Source organism: Hermetia illucens, chromosome 1, assembly GCF_905115235.1.
Source record: "Hermetia illucens chromosome 1, iHerIll2.2.curated.20191125, whole genome shotgun sequence".
Classification (NCBI taxonomy): Eukaryota; Metazoa; Arthropoda; class Insecta; order Diptera; family Stratiomyidae; genus Hermetia; species Hermetia illucens.
The window spans coordinates 164,986,559-165,002,122 of record NC_051849.1 but is presented as its reverse complement, the minus strand read 5'-3'; the positions used below and the strand labels follow the sequence as shown (position 1 = coordinate 165,002,122).

General features: G+C 40.3%; 1 protein-coding gene across 4 annotated transcripts in view; it reads left to right on the top strand.

Annotated features, from left to right (window-relative positions):
• Positions 1–15,564, top strand: part of LOC119646997 (protein psiR-like) — a 59,838-nt gene that overhangs the window by 33,850 nt on the left and 10,424 nt on the right. For 2 of the 4 annotated variants that reach the window (XM_038047719.1, XM_038047720.1), the window contains exons 5-6: positions 7,029–7,961; positions 8,305–8,704. The exons of the other annotated variants lie outside the window; for them this stretch is intronic. In XM_038047719.1, coding sequence (XP_037903647.1) covers positions 7,029–7,961; positions 8,305–8,519 — 1,148 coding nt within the window. In that variant the 3' untranslated portion in view covers positions 8,520–8,704. Of the gene's footprint in view, positions 1–7,028; positions 7,962–8,304; positions 8,705–15,564 lie in introns of those variants that run through there. 4 annotated transcript variants of the gene reach the window in all.

Genomic DNA, 15,564 nt, shown 5'->3' with positions numbered 1-15,564 from the left:
TGTGATTTTCGACCCTAGATAGGAGAAATTGTCAACGGTCTCAAAGTTGTATTCTCCTATCCTTATTCTTCTTCGTGTTTGACCAGTGCGGTTTGATGTTCTTGGTTGATTCGTCTTCGGTGCTGACGTTGCCACCATATATTTTGTCTTGCCTTCATTGATCAATCCATTGGATCAGGATCTTGAAGCGCTCGACTGTGATTACCCTGATTTGACTCAGGTACTCATTCTCTGCTGAATCTGGCATCCGACAGTCACGATACAAACCTCTTCCATTGAGCCATCCGGACATTTACGACTTTGTCGACATGTTGGAAACATCGCCATGTAGCCTGATTGCTCCCTTTCAAAATAAACAAAATTCGAGATTAGTATGTTGAAAACTCTTGACTCATGAGTATCTCCTGCGAAAAATATCGATCCAATCTCCACCAAGTGCGAAACTCGTATCGTCACGTATCAGAGGAGATTTTCGATCAAGTTAAAACTGTCCAGGGGTTTTCTTACTGCGTCTTACTGTCAGCAACCAAAAGAGCCTTTCAACAGTGGCGTTACATCTTTTCATCCTTCGCCGCACAATATAAAACTACAATCTCAGGCAAAAAAAACCTGGCATTCGGATTTTGAAATCATAAAGGCTTAGGGGGAGATCAACGCGGCAAGATACTACTGGACTCCCAAAAAAGAAAAAAATGCAATTCAGAATAAAAGGAGGGGCATGCTGACAAAGGAAGTGTAGCTGCTACATGAAAATTCCAGGCCTGGCATGGCCTACGCCACCAAGCAGCTCCTGAATTCGTATGGGTGGGACGATTTGAGTTATCCCCGGCAGTCCTTTGACTTAGCCCATTTAGATTACATCTGGTGGCTTTTCCTGAAGGTGCACATGGGTGGGAAAATGTTTCCAACGAACGAAGAAGTGGAAAAGTAGGCCGGAAACTTTTTTAAAGATGCTAAAAAATAAGTTACATGCATATGTGCAAATGCATCTATGTGTTTTTTCGAAATTGTTTTGAAATCTACATAAATTAAGTACACTTATTTTCTGAACATGCCTTGTATTGAGTTCATATACATACCCTTTAATAAAATAATCTCAATGCAAAGAACTTATCCTTAATGCTGTTACTTGATTACAAACTATATAACAATTTCCATGCATCTAGATGGCCATAAACCGACCGATTCCCTAATTTCTTGCTGTTGATTGACCTTCAAATAGTTTAAGCTCGCTAGTTTGCTGGCATAGATCAGAGATTTAACACAATAATCAGGAGTGTGAGGTAGCTTGCTAATTATCACATCCATTTCGAAGTTTGTCGTCAACAGGTTGGATGCGACTAGCTCCGCGTTACAAGTGCCACTCTTTGAAACTACATGTCCACTAGTTTATCCCTAAAATACTGACCACGACTGGTTCACTAGTGTCATTTTCGGCAATATGCAACCCTAAGTGCAGTATGATATTTTTCTAACCCTATTTTGGAGTGATTTCAACCAAACCGCAATCCATGTTATGCCGGTGATATCGGAGATATTGAGAATAGATGTTATAGCTGGTATTTTTCTTGCTCATTAGTAGCAGATTAATCAAGAGGAACCAGTTCGTGGGGCCAATTTTTAGCGCAGAGACAAAACTCTTTAGAAAAGAAGGCGCGGCCCAAGGGGAGTATAAATGAATATAAAAGCGGTTCAGGTCATGATACAATAATCGCTTTGACTTCTTCTTACTTTTTCGTACCACGCATCTCACAAAATTCTTTGCTACGGCAAAGTACTTTCCTGTCGATTCATTTCGGTTCTTTTGATGTTTGATCGCTAGATATTTATTTTTGAATTGACTACCACTACTTTTTCGTCCTATTACGGCGATACTATAGCAGAAGTTGTGCTTTAGTTTTATAATCATCACACTTAACGCTGTGCCAGCGATAAGCTCATAACAACGAGACAAGTATAAGGCGTACACAGACACCTAAGACGATTGGAATTCGAACCCAACCCCTCAACCATCGCGCCATCAAGTGTGGACGCTCTATATTCCACCAAGGAGTGAACAGGAAAACATATCAAAGAAATTGGAAAAAAAAATATTTAGGCCCAGGTTTTTTTTATCTCGTCTTTTTTACTATGCAAATTGCTAAAATAGATCAAAAAAATCAGAGAAATTGCTGAACATTTAACCTGTAGAGAAAAATTGTTTTACCAAACATTTTCAACCTTTTATCAGTAGTGGTGGGAAAAATGAAAATTCGTAAATGCATAAACCATGAAAATGTTATAATGGATTAGGTTGAGCTCGAGCCTTTGATTTTATGAATCGGTATGCTTATGTCATCCAAGAATTCTTTTGTGGTTCACTTGCTATCTCTTCGATCGAAAGCAAATTTCATCTCTCTCTTGCTATGCCGCTTCATTTAAGGAGGTCATCCAATGTGAAGGCCGTTTTTTCCGCTTTTCTTAGAATTTTTTTGTAAAGAATATCTTGAGCATGCATAGTAATTTTTCCAGTCCGAGAGCATAGTTCATTATTGAAATACGGAGCAATTTATACACCCATCTCTCAAAAGAGGTGTTTTCCTGCTGCCACACTAGAGGGCACTGCGATCATCTTAACGAAAAAAGTAAACGGCATTTTAACGTACAGACTTAACTACAGTCCGAAAATTAGGATTATTAGAAAATATGAGAAACTAAATTTTTGGTGGGGTTTTAAACTTTTTTTGTGAATTTTGGTGTTTTTTAAGGCTTATTTAATGAATAAAAAAGAATACTGAATGAATCACAATTATCCTAGTTTGTGGACCGTAGAAATATGTTCTGAAAAAGTCGTGGAAATTTCAAAGAATTCCGTTTCATAGATTTTTAACTATGGTGGCAGCCGATTTTCAATATGCAGTTTGGAGAAAAACGCATTTAAATAGTAGAATGTGATCTTTTGCCATAAAATCATAACTGATCATTAATCTGCTATGTGTAGTCCATAAACCTTAGATTTCTTCAACAAACACATGTACAGCCTTCGCTTTAATTCTTGTCCTTTTAGTGAAGTCATTCGAACATCATTCGGACCGATAAATACGCGCTTTATTACGGCGATCGACATAAATCTGGCATGTGACTTATCACGTGTTTAACACTATAATTTCCGAACGACTCCGAATATCAAACAAATCACGTTGCCCATATATTCTACGCTATATCTAGATACAATTGATGCCAAAAAAAACCCGATTCCTCAGGATCCGACACACGGGAGATAACCTCCTTAAACCAAAATCACCAGACACGGGAGATAACCCCCTTAAACCAAAATCACCAGACGACCTCTTTCTATCCTTAAAAAATCCAGCTTCTTTGCAAACCATGGAAACCAGAAGCGAAGTCTTTGCCATTTTGTCACGAATATGTTTTTTGGGAAATTCAATTTTCAATTCAAATGTACGGATTCTTTTATTATGCTGAAGATTATTGTATTTAAATCAACATTTTGTCCAGTATAAAAGGCTGACCGCTAAACAGCGTAAGAATGAAAAGGCGGACTTTTTCATGGGGTTTAGTGTTTAGGTCGGAAACCAATAGAGTCAGGTATGAATACCTAAGTTACACCAGGGTAATAATCACGGGCAAGCGCAGTGCTGACTAGACTGCCACCTAGCGAACCATTAAGGTCCTAAATGGAGTGCTTTAACACGCTTCAACACTCAGATCAAATTGAATTTTCCTGCCAACGATTATTTTAAGGGTATTTCTAATCTATGTATTGTTGTTCCTACCACTTCCTGTCAACGTTTTTCGTCGAGTGTCGTACCGGGTGACAAATTATCATTTATAACTATCGTTTACAAAGACATTCAAAAATATACCTAAAAATTCTTATTTCATTCCTAAAAAGGGGTTGCTGACTGTCTAACTACTGCTACCTATGAATATAATAATGCTGAAATGCCTGGTATGGAAATGTAATATTTGTATGAGTTGGAAACTTGAGCTTTCCCATTGTTCATTTCTACCTGAAAATTCTAGTTCTGATCCAAGTGTGCTCAATAAAATCGGCCTCGGAAGGAAGAACTGATAAACTCGTTCAAAAGACTTTGGTTAGGCTAGAGATATAAAGTGGACTAGCTGCTGGTTTGTTTAGTTTAGCATTGGAACAGATCATCCGAGTAAATGCTGGTAGCTATAGCAATTTCTTTCATGATGAGTGCAATACAGGATATAGCAAAGAATGAAAAATAAAGATAAGAAAAAGATCATGAAAGTGTAAATTCCATTACTCCCGCACTTGCCCCGCAAACAAAGTAGAGTGAGATGGTCAAGAATAGACATGCTTCTTCGCAAATTCAATACCCCCCAATGTGTGGATGTACGTCAGGGTGCATTTTTCTCCTAATTTTCTGCTATTCCGTGGAAGCAGGGCCTATTTTCTGCGCTATTTTTTCCGTAGATTTCAAGGTCTTCCATATCACTTTTCTCGTCCAACTCGGAGTCCGCGAAGGATACGTCGTGTTGTCGATATTCTTTAAACACCTCGACTATGCTGACATCTGTTTGCTTTCTCACCAAGTCATGGACATTTGCCACATAGTTCAGGATTTGGAAAGAGCGCCAAGTAGATTCGGACTGAAGATAAACACCGACGAAACCAAGGGCAGGGCATCGAAGGAGTCAATCAATTTCTATATCTAGGAAGCGTGGTTTCTATTGACAGTGGCACCGAACTTGATGTTGACCAGCGCATTAACAACGGTTCATCCCTTTTTCCCTGTCTTGTCTAAAATCTAGAAATGCAGTTACCTCAACACTAACATCATGTTGAAACTGCTCTCTGCTACTAATGTTCTTTTTGTGTTGCAATATGGGAGTAGCAGTGATCACCTTCGTTGTCATTCGAAGGCTTAACGCCTTCTGTCTGCGTCGTCTCAGTGGAGTACACTTGCCTGATACCATTACAAATAAGTAAAAAAATAATAATAGTTTCCGGATGCTTTTCCAAGGAGAATCACTATTTCGTAGACTTAGAAATCTATCTATAATCACATCAAAAGTTGCGAAAGTTGCGATATGAATCAAGTTAATAAGGATACCGTTTTCATTCTCCCTCAAGTAAAAGAGGTTTTGATGTTTATTCCACGCTTCATCTTGATAAAATTAAAACCCGTCGTTATTTTCCCAAGAGAGAGATTATTTTTCGTAGATACCGATATATAGATATCGAGTACCAATTATGCCTTTTTTTAAGTGCATTTTCAACATTTTATATTTATTAGGTCTGACTTCTGCTACTTATAAATTTATTCGTTACTATGATCCCTTATTTATTCGTGATATAGGAACTAATAAAAAAGAGGAAAACAATGCAATCAGGTTTGGGGCGAAACTCAAAGGATACCCTTATTGTCCAATTCTTAATATTAGATAGCTGCAAAGTTATTATTACCAGACGTCTCACGTGTCAAATCTCTGAGCAGCCTAAATGATGTATTTTCCGTGTGAAGATTTAGTCTATTTTCATCCCTTTCACCTAAGATCATCAGGCTGCCTTATGGGTTTAGCTTCCTGCTATTGCTAGATTCCTTAGTTATGATATGTGGTGTTATAATAGATTTCAGAGATGTGCTCTTCATTTTATTTTTCCGCCCTGTTTCCGTTTCTCTTTCCGCATGGTCATTTCGTTTGGCCTATATACATTTTCAAGTCGAGACGCGTTGTCTTACACATATATGCCGCTGGACTTGTATTTTTTGGGGGGGGGATGTTAGTTTGATTTTGATCTGGTGCATCCTACTCGATGATACCATGTCAATTTACAAGGCTTTCATCACTTTCTGAGTCATTGATATAACATACCCACAATACCTAATCATTGGAGGCCGTTTTTGCCTTAAAGGGTGCTATTTTTTCTTCGCGACCGTGGTTTGAGTTTTCGGAATCATGCTTTGCGTATAGGTGGGTTTTCTATATATGTTGACGAGGATCCCATTTTTGTTTTTATATTCCATCGTTAATAGTGATTTCCGATGTACTTGCTCAAAACTCGCAGCACCGCCTTCACTTTCTTTTTGTGGGTAATGGTAAACCTGTTACCAACATATCTTATCGAGAGTTTAGAAAGTATTCCTTTGGACTGTAGATCGCTTTTGATTCTATCCATAAACACTTAAGAAGGGTGACAGGGGTTCCGATTAACACGTCCCTGACTCCTTCATAGAATCTTTTTTTCAATGGTAGCATCTCTCTCAACCTCATGGTAGAAAAAGGAACGAAAGTGTTTTAATTTTTCAACTCCTTGAAAATATTCTGGTTATTGTTTTGGGGTCTAAGCGGTAAACGTTTCCTCTAATTTGTTTTAAAAGTATGCTGTTAAAGAATCGCCGAAAACTGGATAAAAAAACATAACCCTGTGGCTAGCATTTCTTGGTGCTGCTATAACATGACACTCTTTTTGGGTCACTCGGTCTTTAGCGTATGCCCTGAAAGATGCCCATCGCTCTATAGAGTCCTTGGCTATACAAATGAAGGTTAAAATGCTTTTACCTGAATCTCTGTTGTAACTCTGCTCAATTCCTTTACCAGAATTAAAACACCGCCGTGGTTTTTTTGTCAATGCTGATCTAAAATTAACACAGAATCGTTATTCATCTGTCTAAAATCCTGCCGCAGTTAGGGGGTACAAAAATAGATAAATAACCGAAGGGAGGCTTACACCATCTTTCGCCCCTTTGAAAAAACGACCACGATCAAGTTCTCAAAATTGAACTGTCATACATCCCAACGAAAATTCTGTAGTAAATTGAATTGATTTGACTATTACATAAGCAGGACCGCCTTACCCACCATATTCCATTAAATATGAATCTGTTTGCTTTCTTTTCCGTGCTCCACTCATCCTGAGTCTGTAAAGTTCTATGGGATACTTATACTTCTTAACAAATCACACCAAACATAAATACACACAACAATCACATCGGCCATCATCCTATATATATATATAATCATTACCAGAAAACTATTTACACAATATTTAGATGGATCTATTTCCCGTGGCTGTGGAAGTGGCTTTGATAACGTATCAAATCAATGTGCAACATGTGTTGACGATTATTGCAACAATCAAACAATTAGTGAATGTTATACGTGTTCTTCGGTTGACGACCTCAATTGTCTGAATCCAGGAAGTAGTCATAATATCACTACTACGAAATGTGTATCGAAGTGCTTGACGAAGATTACGAATGAAACTACCACAGAACGTGGATGTCAAAGTGAAAGTTTCAGTTGCGAGTCCAACGATTTAGCCTGCGTCCCTTGCACAGGTTCACTTTGCAACAATGACACTACTCCGAGTGCAAACTTCCATTGCTACCAATGTCGAGGAGAATCGTCTTGTCAGTACCTCAATGCAACGGACGAGGCGACATTGTGTCCTGATTTTGGAGCAGCAGGATGCTATCAGTTCATTGACGAAGCTAACAATATGATACGTGGATGCATAGGTGATAATAATACAAATGAGTGTATCGATGTTGGGAGGAGATGCTACTATTGCAGAGAAGATAGTTGCAACGATCTTCCGCTTACAAAGCCAGCAAATCTATCTTGCATCCAATGCTCAAATGAGGAGGATTGTCCATGGGGATTTGAAGCATCGAGTGGCAAAGAGTGTAACGAAACTGTGTTTTATTACGACCAACCAGTGTGTTATGTACTTTCGATGCCTTTGATAACATCGACGGTTGTTAGGGGTTGTTTCTCCGATCTTTATACTTGTCTTTTACTAGGATTCGCTTGTCAATCTTGCAGTACTAATGATTGCAATAGATATAACGCTGTGGTACAACATTGCTTACAATGCAATGGAAGTTTAGCTTCTAAGTGCGGAGTCGGGAAATACCCTACATCGGATTGTCCTGGAAATTTCATGACTTATGAACAGCGAGGGTGCTATATGAAACGTGAAGGTAGGCAGAGTGTTGTCCGTAAATTTCAATTAAGTCAGGATCATGTTTTAAATTGGATTTTATGGAGAGGTCGGTGAAATTTTAAATACTGTGATTTGCATAAAGGAAATGTTCTTCATTCTACAATAGTTTTACTTATTATCGATTTGCCAATTTGCGAGTTATATAACAATCATTTATTGCCGATTATATTTTGGTTGGTTTTATTTTTAGTTATTTGACTCGAAACTACTTTTTACGACAGCGTTATAATTCTTTCCTTTCAAAGAAAACATGGTCCTGGGTAAAACTGTAGTAGATATTCACTGGCATCTCCTTAACATGGAAATAATAACAATTGCAGATGACTATATTGAGAGAGGCTGCCTGCAAGATTTCAGTGCCGGCGAACTGCAATCGTGCCTAGCTGCGGACCCGAAAAATTGTACAGCATGTTATGGGGAAAGTTGTAATACACAGAATGCCAATAGTACATCAAAGTTACAAGTTTCATTTAGCATTTTTCTCACTATTGTTGTAATCTTAATGTTCAAACACAATTTCGATATTATTGTCTGACCCGGTCACTGTGAATGAGGAGAAAATATAAAATTTCAAACTACTCTTTTAGAAAATGGGAAATTATTTTATTTTGATTTCACCAATGTCATAAATACGCATTTATTGTTATGTAGTTATATATTGTTAATAACATTTTTATTCATTGCGTTTAATAAAAACAGCGAGCCTATTTGTTAGCTAAAACGAAATGCATGGTTATGTTTAGTTTGTTGGGATGCATGGAAGTAATTAATGTAAGTTTAGAGTTTTGTGCTTATTTAAATTGCAAGAGTCTAACTCCTCAACTATGGTCTTCACGTAAATCGTGCGCAAGAAAAGTTTTGACCAGCGTTTGGTTATCAAAAGATGAAATAGCAGACGAGTTGGTCTTCATTATAGAGAGAATTCAATAATTGAGGATGAAACATTTAGGTCGTCTATGACGCTTAAGCCAAACACCGACGTATACCATCAAGGTTTCTTACCAATCGTCCTTTTATCCAGACGCTTCGAGTCGGCGCACACAGAAAGCGGTCAGACGTCCTGAAGTCAGAGTTCTGCTTTCTTTATTTTATATTATGGACTTTCGCCTTAATCTGCCCGCTGGCAGAGTGTTATACAAGCAGGGCAGTGGAGGGAAAATCCGTTTTCGGGTTGAAAATTATGCGGGCTTCTCTATTATCCCTTCAGCGTTAGTTGTTTTATTATGTGTCTCTTTCCTGGGTCCGAGGGTTATCACTTTCTGCCTTCCTACTTTCATCCTGGGAAATCCACTTGTAAGTATACTGCACATCGCCTGCGTCCGGTATCATCCTCGTTTCGGTCTTGCTATTACTGGATATTTAGTAATCCGTATACTGCACGAGCTAGCTAAATTTTAACAGCCCCGCATCATCATCATCATCAACGGCGCAACAACCGGTATACCGGTATACCGGTTTTGCGCCGAGGTCCACCAATTCGATATCGATCTTAGGCAGGGTCTGCCTCGTCTTCTTTTTCTACCATAGATATTGCCCTTATTGACATTCCGGGTGGGATCATTCTCATACATACGGATTAAATGACCCGCCCACCGTAACCTATTGAGCCGGATTTCATCCACAACCGGACGGTCATGTTATTGCTCATAGATTTCGTCATTGTGTAGGGTACGGAATCGTCCATCCTCATGTAGGGGGCCAAAAATTCTTCCGAGGATTCTTCTCTCAAACGCGGCCAAGAGTTTGCAATTTTTCTTGCTAAGAACCCAAGTTTCCGAGGAATACATGAGGACTGGCAAGATCATTGTCTTGTACAGTAAGAGCTTCGATCCTATGGTGAGATGTTTCGAGCGGAACAGTTTTTGTAAGCTGAAATAGGCTCTGTTGACTGACAGCAACCGTGCGCGGATTTCGTCATCGTAGCTGTTATCGGTTGTGATTTTCGACCCTAGATGGGAGAAACTGTCAACAGTCTCAAAGTTTTATTCTCTTATCTTTATTTTTCCCGTTTGGACAGTGCAGTTTGATGTTGTTGGTTGGTTGTTTTTCGGTGCTGACGTTGCCACCATACACTTTGTCCTGTCTTCATTGATGTGCAGCCCAAGATCTCGCGCCAATCGCCGCCTGCTTGATCTGGATGAAAGCAGTTTGTACGTCTCGGGTGGTTCTTCTCATGATGTCAATATCGTCAGCACAGGCCAGTAGTTGGATGGACTTAAAGAGGATCGTACCTCTTGCATTTACCTCAGCATCACAGATCAATTTCCCGAGGGCCAGGTTAAAGAGGACGCATGATAGGGCATCCCCTTGTCGTAGACCGTTGTTGATGTCGAATTGTCTTGAGAGTGATCCTGCTGCTTTTATCTGGCCTCGCACATTGGTCAGGGTCAGCCTAGTCAGTCTTATTAATTTCGTCGGGATACCGAATTCTCTCATGGCCATGTACAGTTTTACCCTGGCTATGCTATCATAGGCGGCTTTAAAGTCGATGAATAGCCCCGCATACAGCTTAAAAATGATGATGTAATTCTCAATGCTAAAAATCGTCCTTAACTAATGCTACCTTTGGTGTTATCCACTTGTTGAACGTTAAGTACATCATTCTACAGGACGTTCCACAATAGTGAGATACATGTGGGGGTAATGCTCTTTGAGTTCATCAGCGTCGTACCAAAGTCGTGTCTCTTTTGGGTGGTTGCCGAGAAAACCAACGAAAGATCGGAATATCAATTGTCGTTAGGAAACACAAAATTATTCCTTAAACTCCTTAAATAAATAAATAGTTTCTGCTAAGTCGGTAACCAATTACATGATTTCGAAAGTGAGATCGATTTACCGAAAGCAAATTACCAATCTCAAAGGTTTCTAAGCCATTAGCAACCCAGAACTTTCATTATATGTCGATAGGTCAATAAAAGAATGCTCGCTTGAAAGTTTAGGGGGTTTGGATACCAGTAAAAGTTACTGTCACCCTCATAAGGCAGGGGAAATGTTCTCTACAATGCACGCTTAGGACAACTCACTAATCGTATTTGGCTTTGCCTTTATCACGAGCTGGAAGACATTATCAAGTTTGCCTTCCGGATCCAAATTTTCGGTTCTGCATATCGTACTGTAAATTTCTAGAGGGATTAGTACCCATCTCCTAAGACTCTCTCTTCGCTGAGGGAAAATCCTTAAATGATTTTCAAGAGGACATTAGTCTACGTGATCCGTCGGAACATATGGCTTTTGAGTGGTCCTATCACAATCCTCAAGAAACCCATGAGAAACTTTCAGGCGTGCCCTTTTCTTGACAATGCAGCGAACTTTGGGTCCCTTTTTGGCGCTACTTTTTTCGGTGTAAACTACCACTTTCAGGACAATACAATACTTAGATTTTTTTAAAGATGGGAGAGGGGAAATTCCAATTCAGTTTAATCTATGATCCATATATTATTAAGAGGGCTTCTGCAAGGGTTATTTCGGAAGCGGTCTGGGTATGCAAATCCTGAGTGACTATTCAAGAGTTAAGGGGGTCATCCCGTGTGTCGGCACCGCGAAATCAATTTTTTTTGGCATCAATTGTATCTAGATATCATCATCATCAACGGCACAACAACCTAATTAATGACACGAATCCAGCTGACATTAAAGATACTCGCATCTCGGAATAGATGTAACTTTCTCAGTGAAACGCTGTTGACGATAGGAATGGACTCGATTAGCTTTCTGTTTAAGTTTAACGATAAACGTTTAAAGATAAAACGCTATTTCGGAATAACAGTAACTTGGGGAACGCTAGTATCAGGAGCTAGAGTACCTATCTGAGTATTATCAGCAATGGTAAGCAGAAGCGACACAGAGTGCAAGAAAAACAAATCGAATTAGGAGCTAAATCGTTTCTAACATTACATGTAAAGGACTTACCAAATGAAGAAGGCTGAGCGTATCTCATCAAACTGAGTTTTCTGAGAAAGAAACTAGGGTCATCTTCATCATTTTCCAATTCAAGTACTCCCTTATTTCGGTAGCTCAAACCGATTAACAACATTTAATATAAGGATGAGTAAATAAATTCAAAAGAAGCCCAACAGTAATCCAATTCTGTTCCCAGGACCTAGTTGCGGTCAACTTAAAATACCAGGTTGGTGGCAAGAGCAGAAGGTCATAGTTGCATCTGCTTACTTACTCTATGATACTTTGTGTCCTCCACCGATGCAAGAACTAAAAATGTTGGAAATCAACGAGATGACTTCTGAATCGTGTTTGCAAAAGCAATAAAAATTAAGATTGGTTAAAGTTCTGGAACTCAAAAGGTGAATAAAAGGGTCTTTTAAAACGTACAAAGCGAGATTCCATTAGAACACCCTGTATGGAACTGGAAGCAGAAAATGAGCCTGAGCTATGCAAAGTTTTTGAAAAGGATGAATTTGCCAACTTGGACTCTTATAGAAAATCCGTTTGAACTTTCACGAACTCCAGAATTGAGTCTATATTGATTCGCTTGGAAGTATACCACCTGGTAGAACAGATGGCAGAAGTGGGAGGGAGAGAATAGGCGGTTTCTATAAACTTTTGACCACGAAATTGTTACAAAGGAAATTGGCACGCAGAGGGAGTACAGCTGTTACCAATCAAAAGCGGGATGGCATCTATCCAGCGATGCTAAAGGAGGGCGTTAGGTACTTAGAGCAACTTTTAATTTTATATTTTTGGTGAAAATCTTGTTCTCAGCGCCTATCTCTTAGCAGAAGGTAAGGGTAGTCTTCATAGCTGGGAAAGATGGCTACTCGAATCCAAAGAACCTCAGACAAATCAGGTTAACATCATTTCTGCTGAAATGTCTGCGGAGACTCGTTGGGCATCATATTTGCAAGAAGACGTTAATGCCGTACCCACTAAATGAAAACCAACATGCTTACCAGCATGGAAAAGTCCTTTGATTTCAAAGATAGACGATGCAACTCTGAAAGGCGAAGTTAAATATCTGGGAGTTATACTAGACAACAAGCTCCTTTGGAACAAACATGTAGAGGTAAAAATGACAACTTATTAGTTATGTTGGCGGACCTTTCCCTCGACATGGCGACTTAGGCATCTGGTAGTAATGTAGATATATATTGCGGTCATTAGGCCGATGTATGTTTGTGTTGTGGTGGTAGGTGGTGGGTTAAGGTGACACAAACTACCAATTAAACACCTCCTTGTCATTAGAGAGCTAGCCTGAAACCGTTTGACATATTACTTCGGGCTGGTCCTGCGCAACACGACTCCATCTGCAGCGCTCCTCATCTCTCTCTCTTACAATGTCGTCTGGAGAGACCTCGTCTGTGTCTGCATAAAGCTGCTGGCGAAAGTCGACCCACCTTTCATAAGCGAAAAAGTATGTTCGGCGTCATCCATTACTTCATTTCCGAACACGCAATTAGGAAATTGCTCCTTCCCAATTTTGTGCAGGTAAGACTGAAAATTTCTACACCCACTTAGCAGTTGGATAAGCAAGTAATCAGTCTCACTATGCCTTCGGTTCAGCCACAGATCTAAACTGTCGATGAGCTCCGCAGTCCATCTGCCGCTTGGCTCATTTTACCCAAAGAGTTTCCATTCGGTAAGTGTGCGTTGACGTTCTTCATGGGCAACTACCTCTCTTATATCTTCGCACTTGCAGCTGTAGATAGCTTTACGCTTCTTGGCAAGGAGGGCAACCCCTGCGACGATCATCACGGCCGTTTCCACCACTCGCAAAGCTCTCCGTATCTGCATTTGAGAAAAGCGCTTATGATTCACCTCCTTGTCAAAGGCATACCTCCGCGCCCTACAGCAGAGTGGACTGCGTTGCTCTCATGAGAGGACGTCTCCTAGTAGATATACGGCCTCAACATTCGCAATTTGCTGACTCATGGCCGAGACTCCAGCTGCAGCCCTGTCCCCTGTTGATTTGATTTTCTCAAAGAACCTCATCTTCGATTCAAGCATTAAGACAAGGTATTTAACAGTTGGTTTTGACTCTATAGTTAACCCGCCGATCGATATGTGACGCAGGGTCGGCATTCTCGATTTTTTTTGCAGCGCATGGCTGAAACCATGAGTAATCATTCATCCGTTTATCCATCTCATCAATATGCCAAGTCTTCTTTGCGTCTGTTCAATAGCGCGTCCAGCAACAAGTGCCGCAATGCCGTCTCTATAACCGATCAGGCGCGACACTCGAGTCTCGAGTCTTAGCAGACTATCGTAGGAAGCGTTCCAGGGGTCCGACCCTAGGATGGATCCTTGTCCCGCTCGCGACATGATCTCCATCCCTTCTGGCCTTCTGGCGTTTCATAGAGTAGAGAGCGGTCTTTCAGATAATCCCTCAATATCCACAAGAGATAACTTAGCACGTGGAATGAGTTTTCTAATGTGACGGGCATATCTGTCAGTCTTATGGAATTATAAGCATTTCTGACATCAAACGCTATGAGGAGCACTCTCCGTCGAGATCGGCGGCTGTGTGCCTCGGCTCGATGAACCGCATCCACGAACTCCATAATGGCGTCCACCGTGAATCTTCCTGCAGCTCATGGGTTTATTTATTCAAAGCACTACAATGAGGGCAACCCCTAGACTAATTCGATTAGATTTATGGGGAAACAATGGACGAGGGAGACACAGAACAATGTACGGGTTGTTGGGAGAACTGTATCCAGTTGCTGCAATGGGTTTTTATCGAAGTTATTTTAAAATGTAGAGAAAACTGGGAAGAACCAGAAGCATGCATGTTAGGAAATACTGACGCCTTAAAAGCCTTTCGAAGAAACGGCCTTTCACGCTGAAGTGTATGTAATTCTAAGGGCGGCAACCTGGCTGATTTTCGAGCGGTTGAAAGGCAGGCATATCACAATTTACAGTGATAGTCAAGGTGCATTAAGGGCATTGAGCAATCCCTTGATCACTTCAAAAATCCTTTGGGAATGTAGAAACCGATTGAACTCTATTTCTAGATACAATACTGTAGGTACTCGGTTATCTTGGTGCAGAGGGAAATGAAATCTTGGTTGTTTTAGTAAAAGAGGATTCAAAGTCCCTCATGTCGAGACCACAAACAGCAATTCCAGCAAGAAGACTTGCAGAAGTATTGTGGACATTCAGATTGGTTATAATTCAGTAGCTGGGCATATGTTCAAAATAGGGATTCTTTGAGATCCATCTTGTAATGAGGAAGTGGGATCCACGGAACATTTTTTATGTGAGTATTTCGCCTGTGGACGCAGCACACATATGATTTTTGGTGCTAATCTGCTCCACCTACAGTGGCTAGGAGTGCATCCACTATCGGAAATCCTGCGATATATAGGTGAATCTGGGATATTCCGTTAGGCGGGGAAATCAAGTACAATGGACCACTAGAGTCTGAGTGCTTAGATGCTTTGTCTATCCCCCATCTCACACACGTATCAACTAGAATACCAGAGAGCTGATGAGATGGCGTCCCTCTCCTCACAGCTCTCTATCGTAGTTCTTAGCATGAGTACTACTCAAATGCGTAAGACACCCCTTCAATCCTGTTCAGGTTAGAGCTTCCTAGTTGGCTTTGGTACTAAAGCTGTTGAACTCTC